Source organism: Apodemus sylvaticus, chromosome 10 (assembly GCF_947179515.1).
Source record: "Apodemus sylvaticus chromosome 10, mApoSyl1.1, whole genome shotgun sequence".
Lineage (NCBI taxonomy): Eukaryota > Metazoa > Chordata > Mammalia > Rodentia > Muridae > Apodemus > Apodemus sylvaticus.
Window position 1 is genome coordinate 98,245,002 of NC_067481.1, and position 11,250 is coordinate 98,256,251.

The window sequence follows — 11,250 nt, forward strand, 5'->3', positions numbered from 1 at the left end:
ATAGTTGCTTTATTTACATTTCAAATGGTATCCCCATTCCACATTACCCCTCCAAAAATCTCATATCCCATTCCCCCCTCCCCCTGTTCATCCTCCACTCCAATTTCCTGACTCTCATTTCCCTATTCTGGGGAATCAAGCCTTTACAGCACACATGGTCTCTCCTCTCGTTGATTTCTGAAATGTCCATCCTCTGCTACATATGGAGCCGTAAGTCCCTCCATGTGTACTGTTTGGTTAGTGGTTTAGTCCCTGGGAGCTCTGGGCATACTGGTTGGTACATATTATTGTTCCTCCTTCAGGGCTGCAAAACTCTTCAGCTCCTTGGGTCCTTTCTCTAGCCCGGTAAGCACTTTCTTTCAGCCCCTTTCATGTCCCTGTTCCTCAGGCTGTAGATGAAAGGGTTCAGCATGGGGGTCACCACTGTGTACATCATGGCAGCTGCCATGTCCCTCCCAGCTGAGTGAGAGGATGAGGGGTTGAAATACAGGGATATGATGGTGTCATAGATGAGGCAGACCACAGCCAGGTGGGAGCCACAGGTGGAGAAGGCTTTCCATCTCCCCCCTGTGGATGAGACTCTCAGGACAGTGCTGTAAGTATATAAGGCACAAGGAGGTCACTGACATGTGTGTCTGAGCAGGAGAGTTTTAGAAGGGGAGTCATATCACAGAAAAATTGGGAGATGACATGGTCTGTTCAGAAGTAGAGTCAATTCATGAGCTGGGTATGCAACAAAGCATTCAGGCTGGCAGTGACCATGATCCAGCCACCATCATGATAGATAGGTTAGTGTAGATAGATAGGTAGCTCATCATTGTGTAGTATAAAAGGGTGGCATATGGCCATCACAGCCAGTAGGAAATTGTCCATGTCCACAAACACACAGAGGAAATACATCTGCCTGACAGTAGGGAAAGGCAATTTATAGAGCCTATCTCCAGCAGGAAGATAGGGCTTCAAATGAGGGAGGGGGGCATCCCACAGTCATAACTCTGACCCATAACTCTTCCTGTCTGAAAGAATTACAGGGATGGAAATGGAGAGGAGCCCAAGGAATAGAAGGTCCAAGGACAGGCTCAAAGTAGGATCCGGTACAAGGGGAGATCCCAAGGCCTGATACTATTACTGAGGCTATGGAGTGCTCACAAAATGGGCCTAGCATGTACACCATTTTGAATTGGGTAATTTTGTCTTTTTGATGTCTACTTTCTTGAATTCTTTATATATTTCACATATTATTGCTCTATCAAATGTGGAGTTAGGAGACATCATTTCCCATTCTGTAGGCTACCACTTTGTAAAATTGATGGTGTCCTTTGACTTGCAGAAGCTTTGAGCATCATGAGGTCCCATTTATTTACTGTCTGTCTTCATGCCTATGCTAAAATTGCTCCATTCTGAAAGTTTTCTCTTGTTTCAATGTGATCAAGGCTATTCCCTACATTCTCATTCCGTGTATCTGGCTTTATTGAAGTGGAAACTTAAAGGTTCTTTGGAAAGTCAGGTGTGTCAGATTGTGTTTTGCTGGGGCAAACTCAAGAAGTAATGTTTTTCTAAAGCAGACACAGGTATGCTTGTAGAAGAATGCAAATTAATCCATTCTTTTTTATTATTAACTTACATCTCAAGTGGTATCACATTTCCCAGTTACCCCCCTCCACCAACCCCACATCCCATGATATCCCACTTCCTAGTTACCCCTCCCCCAAACCCTTCATTCCATATATGCCCTCCAGCCTCCACTTTGCCTGTATAGAGTGCTCCCTCACACACCCATACTCTCCCACTCCACCACTCGAAAATCCTCCTACTCTGGGGCAACAAACCTCCCCAGGACCAAGAGGCTTTCCTCCCATTGTTGTCAGGCAAGGCCATCCTCTGCTACCTATGTATCTGGAGCCATGGATCTCTGCAGGTACATTCTTTGGTTGGTGGTCTAAACTTTGGGATAACTGGGTAGTCAGGCCAGCTGATTTTGTTCTTCCTATGGGTTGCAATCCTCCTCTGCTCCACCACCCCTTCCACCAGTCCTGCACTGGGGTACCTGAGCTCAGTCTGATGTTTAGCTCCAAGCATCCATATCTGCATTGGTAAGTTGCTGAATGGACTTCCCAAGGAACTGCCACACTTGGTTCCTGTCAGCAAACATCTCTTGACCACAGTCATGATGTCTGGTTGGGTGTCTGCAAATATCATGTATCCCCAGTTGTGGCTTTTCTAGGTTTACCCTTCCTTCAGTCTTTGTTCCATTTTTTTGTCCCTGCTTTTGCTTTGAAGAGGAATATTTCTGGGTTAAAAAAAACTTTGAGATGGGTAGGTGGCCACATTCCTTGACCAGGGGCTTTGCGTATCTACTGGAGCTGGACTCTACAGGTTCTATCTCCCCCTTATCTGCACATTATGGCTAAAGTCAATCTTGTTGGGTTGTGGGAGCCTCACATTTCTCTGGTGTCATGGTAAGCACTTTCTTAAAGCCCCTTTCATGTCTCTGTTCCTCAGGCTGCAGATGAAAGGGTTCAGCATGGGGGTCACCACTGTGTACATCATGGCAGCTGCCATGTCCCTCCCAGCTGAGTGAGAGGATGAGGGGTTGAAATACAGAGATATGATGGCGCCATAGAAGAGGCAGACCACAGCCAGGTGGGAGCCACAGGTGGAGAAGGCATTCCATCCTCCCCTATAGGACGAGACTTTCAGGATAGCACAAGCAATAAGGATATAAGACACAAGGATGCAAACAAATGGGGCTAACATTATCAGTCCTGCCACAGTAAGAATCATCAGGTCATTGACATGTGTGTCTGAACAGGAGAGTTTTATCAGGGGAGTTGCATCACAGAAGAATTGGGGGATTACATTATCTGCACAGAAGCATAGTTGATCCATGAACAGGGTGTGCAACAAAGCATTCAGGCTGGCAGTGACCCATGATCCAGCCACCATAATAGAGAGCTTAGTGGTCATCATTATTGCATAGAATAAAAGGGTGGCATATGGCCATAAGAGCCAGCAGGAAACTGTCCATGTCCACAGACATACAGAGGAAATACATCTGCATGAGACAAACAGAGAAGGAAATGGCCAGACTTCTGAGAATTTGGTTGGTCAATAACTTGGGGACAGAAAAGAAGGAGACATCCAGAAAGGACAGGTTGCTGAGGAAGAAGTACATGGGGGTGTTCATGCAGGAGTCTGTGAAGATTGCCAGGATGATGATCAGGTTTCCCAGGACAGTGGCCAGGTAAACGATGAGGAAGAGCAGGAAGAGGGGCTACTATTGTTGCTGGGGATGCCTGGAGAGTCCCAGGAGGAGGAAGAGATGAAGAGAGAATCTTAGGCTTAGAAGATACAATAGAAAAAATGACATGTTGATTAAAAAAATGTTAAATCAACCAGTGGCATGGGTTCCTTCTGGTCTGTCTGGGCTCTCCAGAGCCTTGAGCCAACTGTGGTCACAAAGTCACACAGCCAGTCCCACAGCACCCGAGGAAACTCCACGGCCAGCCACTCTAACACACCCAGGATAATAGGATCAGAGGTGAGGAGGACCCAACATCTGTCCCAACACCTGGAAGAGCTGGGACCAGTGGGACCCAGGCACACAGAAACTCCCCCAGACAAGTGGCACGGGATCCTTCCAGTCTGTCTAGACTGGAGCCCTGAGCAGACCTTGAGAGCAAACTCCACAGCCAGTCCCACAACACCCAGAGAAAGCTGCACTGCCAGGTGCTCTAACTTGCCCAGGATCCCGGGATGCCAGGATCCCAGGATCCCAGAATCACAAGAGCTTGGTCACACCAGGATCTCAGGGTCCCAGAGGCAGCTTAACTCCCAGGAACTAGGACAAACCCAGGATCTCAGGATCACAGGACACCAGAATCACAGGATCACAGCAACAGCTTGCTTCTGAGGAGTACTGACACAACCAGGATCACAGGATACAGTCATATATAGTGAGAGCATGTAGCACTAGACATAACCTGATGGTAGGAGGCAAGCATAAGAACATAAGCAACAGAAACCAAGGTTACTTGGCATCATCAGAACCCAATTCTTCTGCCATAGAAAGTTCTGGATACACTGTTACACCAGAAAAGCAAGATTCAGAACTAAAATCATGTCTCATTGATAATAGAGGACATTAAGAAGGATATAAATAACTTTGTTAGGAAAATACAAAATACAAGTAAACAGCTAGAAACCCTTAAAGAGGAAAAACAAAAATCCCTTAAAAATTACAGGAAAACACAAACAGGCAAAGTAAAAACCAAAACTATCCAGGACCTAAAAATGGAACTAGAAACAATAAAGAAATCATGAAGTGAGACAACCATGAAGCTAGAAAACCTAGGAAAGAGATCAGGAATCATAGATGTAAGCATCAGCAACAGAATACAACAGATAAAAGAGAGAATCTCGGGTGCATCATAGAATATCATAGAAAACATTGACACAACAGTCAAAGGAAACACAAAAAGCAAAAAAATACTAACCCCAAATTTCCAGGAAATCCAGTACACAATGAGAAGGCCAAACCTTAGGATAATACATATAGAAGACAATGAAGATACCCAACTTAAAGTGCCAGTAAATATCTTCAACAAAATTACAGAAGAAAACTTCCCTTACCTAACGAGAGATGCCCATGACCATACAAGAAGTCTACAGAACTCCAAACAGACAGGACCACAAAAGAAATTTTCCCATCACATAATAATCAAAACATCAAATGAAATAAACAAAAAAATATTAAAAGCAATAAGGGAAAAAGGTCAAGTAACATATAAAGGCCAGTGTCTCAGAATTACACCAGACTTCTCACCAGAGACTACAAAAGCTAGAAGATCCTGAGCAGACGTCATACAGACCCTAAGAGAATACAAATACCCACCCAGACTACTATACCCAGCAAAACTCTCAATTACCATAGACAGAGAAAACAAGATATTTCACGACAAAAAAAATTTACACAGTATCATTCCACAAATCCAGCCCTACAAAATATTTATAGATGGAAAACACCAACACAAGGAGGGAAATTACACCCTAGAAAAAGCGAGAAATTAATCTTTCAGAAAACCCACACAAACATAATTCCACCTCTAACAGCAAAAATAACAGGAAGTAACAATTACTTTTCCTTAATATCTCTTAAATGAAAATTAATATTACCAACATATCCTAATTGATTGAAATCCAAATATATGAGGAAGTATAAATTTGTTAGCTGTCACCCAATGGTCTCTCTAATTTGGTAATTGGAGAAATATGTCCAATATAGTACAATCCATAAACACTTTCTGCTTGTTTGTATGTGACAGTGTCTTGCTGTGTATTACATAATGGTCTTGAAATCCTGCTCCTCCTATCTCAGAACCTCTATTAGTAGGATTGTTTATTTGATATTTTTACTCTATACTAAGGTTTTCAGAACAGCTTACATATTTCAAAATTACTTATACAGCCAAAAGAAACATAGACAATTAATTTAGGAGGTGGCTCACAAGAGAACAACAAAGAGTGAGACTAAATATTTGTTTGGTATTTATAATTACTGCATCAATTTCAAAGATGACCTTTTAAGTTACACTTTTTCTGAGATGTATGCTTTTCAAAATTATCACAACCAATGAACCAGAATCTTACCCTCAACTATTGTGCCACCCTCCAAGCAGACAATTTTTCATTGAAACAGTTGACAAATCACTTCATGAATAGATCATCTTTATACACATACCCTTTCTTAAATGAATGTAACATGCTCCTTGTGAACTGAGAATGAGGACAGTCATTCAAGTCAAACAGCTTTAACTGTAGAAGGAAATATGTATCCAAATAATTGTGTCTACAATTCTTTTCTTGGTGCAGCAGAACTGTCAACTCTTAGCTTAGCTACTATGGAGGTAAAATCCTTTGGGGATGTGAGGGACATTGAAGTACAGCCTTATTACAATGAAATCCAATGTCTAAAAATTGTTCTTATTTTGGACTTGTACCACAGTAAGAACCAAGATTTCAAGCTCTACTAAAAACAAAACAAAACAAAAAAACAAAAAGACTTTATCTTTTTATGCTCATTTAATAACATGTCCATCATTTTTGATTGGTATAAAAATATGTATTGTGTTGAATACAATAAAAAATAAAATTAAAAATAGAGACAAAAAAGAAAATGGTAAGTCTAGAATGTTTCTGACACAAAACATCCATTAAGTATGGGACACTGTGAAGAAACCAAACCTAAGTATAATAGTAATAAAAGAGAAAAAAAGTTTCCTACACCACCACTTAATCATTAAAACACTAAACATACAAAGCAACGAAAGAACATTAAAACCTGCCAGGAAAAAAGGTGAAGTAACAGTAAAGGAAGCCTTATCAGAATTATATATGACTTCTCAGCAGAGATTCTCATAGTCAGAAGGGCTTGGATTTATTCCTTGAAGACTCTAAAAGATGACAAATCTCAGCCCAGAGTACTATACCCAGCAAAACTTTCAATTACAATAGAAACAAGATATTCCATGACAAAGTCAAATTTAAGCAGTGTCCATCTGCAAATTCATCCCAACAGAAGGTATTAGAAGAAAAACTCCAGCCCAAGGAGATTAACTCCATCCAAAAACCACAATAATTAATAATATAATATCAGAAAAATCAAAAGAGGAGACACACATACACTATCATCACCACCAACAAAATAATAGAAATTAAGAATCATTCATCATTACTCTCTCTCATTATCAATGGGATAAGTTCCTCCAATAAAGAGACACAAACTAACACAATGGATATGAAAATAGTATCCATTCTTCTGTTGCATAAAAGAAGCACACTTCAGCATCAAAGTTAGACTTTATCTCTGGTTAATGGCTGGAAAAATATTTTCTAAGCAAATGGACCCAAGAATCAAACTGGTATATCAAATCTTACACATAAAAAACTAGAATTCCAATATATAACAAAATAGACTTCCAATCAAAAGTAATCAAAAGAGAGGTGAAAAGACACTTCGTAATCAACAAATGAAACATCCACCAAGATGACATCTCAATTCTGAACATCTATGACCCAAACTGAAGAACAGCCACATTTTTGAAAGAAACATTACTAAAGCATAAATCACATATTACTGTAACATATTAATAGTGGGAGTCTTCAATACACGACTCTCACCAATTGACAGAAACTAACCAAAGAAATAATTGAGCTAATGGATGAACCTAATAGATATCTATAGAACATTTCACTCAAACACAAAAGAACATATATTTTTGTCAGCACCTCCTGAAACCTTTCCCAAAATTGATGGCATACTTGCTAACAAAGCAAGTCTCAACAGATACAATAATTGTATTAATTGAAATAACTCACTGACACACCACAGGCCATCACAGACTAAAACTGGATTTCACCAGCAACAGAAACAACAGAAAGCCTACAAATTCATGGAAACTGAACAACTCTCTCTTGAAGGACCAGTGAGTCAAGGCAGAAATAAAGAAGTTAATGACTTGTAGATATTAAAGAAAAATAACTGCACAGCATACACAAAGTTATTTGGTACAATGAAAGCAGTGTTAAAAGCAAAGTTCATAGCACTAAGTGTCTAAATAAAAAATCTGGAGAGATACTGTATTAATAGCAGCACATCTGAAAGTTCTAGAACAAAAAGAAGTAATCACATCGAACAGAATTAGACAGCAAGAAATAATCAAATTCAGGACTGAAGTAGATAATATAGAAACAAAAAAATACAAATAATCAATGAAACATAGAGTTGGTTCTTCGAGAAAATCAACAAGATAGGCAAACCTTTATGCAAACTAACTAAAAGTCAGAAAGAATATCCAAATTAACAAACACAGGAACAATAAGGGACACACAGACACACACACACACACACACACACACACACACACACACACAAAACCACTGACAAGAAAATAATATAAATTTGCAAAAGGGTGGCATAACAACAAACACAAAGGAAATGCACAGATACAAGCATTTTATTAATTGAAATAACCCACTGACACACCTCAGACCACCACAGACTAATTTGTGTCAGTCTAATTGTTAGACTAATTGTTAATTTGTTGTCGATCATGGTGATGGTCATACTTCAAAAACTTGTATTCTACCAAATTAGAAAATCAAAGAAATTGATCAATTTCTTGATATATACAATTTATCAAAGTTAAATCAAGATCAGATAAACAATTTTAATAGACATATTACTCTTAAAGAAATAGAAAAGGTCATTAAAAGTCTCCCAACACAAAAAGCTTAGGGCCAGACCATTTTAGTGCATAATTCTACTAGATTTTCAAAAAATACCTAACAACAATATTCCTCAAATTATTCCACTGAAAAGAAACATGAAGAACATTGAAATTTTCATTTTATGAAGCAATAGTCAACCAGACACTCAACCACGCAGATATTTAACAAAGAAAGAACTGCACACCAATGTCCCTCCTCTACATTGACACAAAAATACACATACCCACATACTGAATCCAAAAACATGAAAAATATCATCCACCATAATCACTTAGGCTTCATTCCAGAGATACGAGGATGGTACCACCTTCGAAAATCTGTCAATGTAATTCATCATATTAACACACTGGGGGAAAACACTTGATAATCTCATTAAATGTTGAATAAGCCATGGAAAAATTCAACACCCTTTCATGATAAAAGTCTTGGAGAGATCAGGTACACAAGGGACATACCTAAACCTAACAGTCAATTTACAGCAATCCAATACACAATATTAACTTTAATGGAGAGAAACTCGAAGCAATTCCATAAAATCAGGAAAAAGAAAAGGTTGTCCACTGTCTCCATACCTATTCAATATAGCACTTGAAGTTTGAGCTAGAATAATAAGACAACTGAAGAAGATCAAGGGTATAAAACTGAAAAGGAAGAAATCAAAATATCAATATCTGCAGATGTTATGATACTATACATATGCGATGCCAAAAACTCTACTGTGGAACTCTGACAGCTGATAGACACCTTCAAAAAAATGGCTGAATACAAGATTTGCTAAAAAATTGGTAGGACTCCTGTACACAACTGACAAATAGACTGAGAAAGAAATCAGGGAAACAACACCCTTAACAATTGCCACAAATAATATAAAATAATTTGCTAAAACCAAGCAAGTGAAAGAGCTGTATGACAGGAACTTCAAGTCTTTGAGGAAGGAAATTGGAAAAGATATCAAAACATGGAAAGATTTCCCATGCTCTTGGATCAGTAGGATTCACATAATAAATTGTTCATGTTACCAAAAGCAATCTACAGATTCAATGCAATCCCCATAAAAATCCCAACACAATTCTTTACAAGAATTGGAATAACAATACTCACAACCATAAGAAAAAACAAAACAAACAAAACAAAAAAGCCAAACACACTAAATCCAGGATGGATAAAAGCACTTCCGTTTAATAAATGAACTTCTAGAAGTATCACCATCCCTGTTTTCAAGCTCTAGTACAAAGCTACAGTAATAAAAGATACATGGTATAGAATTTTGATCCAGTAACATGGTTGCTCTGGCAAGAGATCACATCCAAAGACCTTCTAGGTCTTTAAAATAATTTGTAGAAATTTAAAATATATTTTATTTTTAAAATAGTTTGTAGAGAGTAGTCATTTTTGAAAATGATGTCTAATTGAAGGGCAGACAAAGTAACTAATCAGAGAAAGATTTGTCAATATGAATTAGAATTAGAATATGCCCAACTCTCACAAGTACAGCTATTCTCAGAAGGAAAGAGGAATTATTTAAGAGCAGTGTAGGGAGTCAGTCAGTCAGCTGAGAGTGTGTGCAGTGAGTACATACAATTCAGTGCTGTTGAGTTTGTGAGCTCATGCAATTCAATGAAGATCATCAGGGGCAGTTAAAACCAGAGAACAAAAAGGAGCCAGAAGATTATAATAAAGTGTCAGAGTTAGCTTGAGGCAAAACAGAGCAACTCAGAGAGACGCTGAGAGAAGCCAGATTGAATGAGTCAGCTTGGAGAGAAGTTTGAGCCAGATCAGCTGTGTTAAACCAGCCAGTCAGTGTTGAGAAAAAAAATAGAAAGGGTGAGCATATTCAGCAGTAAACCTCCAAAAAACAATTACATCTGACAAATAAAAGTTGTTTTTGTAGCATGATATTGGCATAAAAACAGACAGGTAAATCAAAGGAATTAAATTGAAGCAGATATAAATCTACACACCTATGTACCCCTGATTCTTGACAAGAAGTCAAAATTATACAATAGAAAAAAGAAAGCATTTTCAACAAATGATGCTAAAATAACTGGATGTCTGCATGAAGAAGACTAAAAATAGATCTATATGTATCACCCTGCACAAAACTCAATTTAGTTTAATGTTGGCTACTGGTTTGCTGTATATTGCTTTTACTATGCTTAGATATGGGCCTTGAATTCCTGTTCTTTCCAAGACTTTTAGCATGAAAGGATGCTGAATTTTGTCAAATGCTTTTTCAGCATCTAATGAAATGATCATGTGGTTTTTTTTCTTTGAGTTTGTTTATGTAGTGGATTGCATTGACGGATTTCCGTATATTGAACCATCCCTGCATCCCTGGGATGAAGCCTACTTGATCATGGTGGATGATCGTTTTGATGTGTTCGATTTGTGGCCATATGCCACCCTTTACACTACCCAAAAAAGATGGCCCATCAGCTCTGTGCCTTTCCTGTTGTTGGATCACGGGCGATAGCCAGCATGAATATTCTGCTGCATACACTGCTCATAGCTCAACTCTCCTTCTGTGGGGACAACATCATCCCTCACTTCTTCTGTGATTTGACTCCCCTCCTGAAACTCTCCTGCTCAGACACACAACTCAACGTGCTGATGATTTTTACAGAAGGAACTCTGATCATGGTCACCCCATTTGTTTGCATCCTTATGTCTTATATCATTATTGCTTGTGCTGTCCTGAGTGTCTCATCCACAGGAGGAAGATGGAAAGCCTTCTCCACCTGTGGCTCCCACCTGGCTGTGGTCTGCCTCTTCTATGGCACCCTCATCACTGTGTATTTCAACCCCTCATCCTCTCACTCATCTGGGAGGGACATGGCAGCTGCCATGATGTACACAGTGGTGACCCCCATGCTGAACCCTTTCATCTACAGCCTGAGGAACAGGGACATGAAAGGGGCTTTAAGGAAAGTGCTCACCATGAGATTCACATCTAAGCACTAA

At 39.2% G+C, this 11,250-nt stretch overlaps 1 protein-coding gene and 2 pseudogenes across 1 annotated transcript; 1 reads left to right on the forward strand and 2 right to left on the reverse strand.

Moving 5' to 3' along the window:
* Positions 1 to 337: 337 nt before the first annotated feature.
* Positions 338 to 2,169, reverse strand: LOC127694501 (olfactory receptor 1361-like; annotated as a pseudogene).
* Positions 2,170 to 2,454: 285 nt separating this feature from the next.
* Positions 2,455 to 3,325, reverse strand: LOC127694502 (olfactory receptor 1361-like; annotated as a pseudogene).
* Positions 3,326 to 10,668: 7,343 nt separating this feature from the next.
* Positions 10,669 to 11,250, forward strand: LOC127694503 (olfactory receptor 1361-like; the record flags this gene model as incomplete). Its single annotated transcript, XM_052195999.1, has 1 exon — positions 10,669 to 11,250. A coding segment is annotated over one exon (582 nt), but the record flags the coding sequence as incomplete, so codon positions are not given.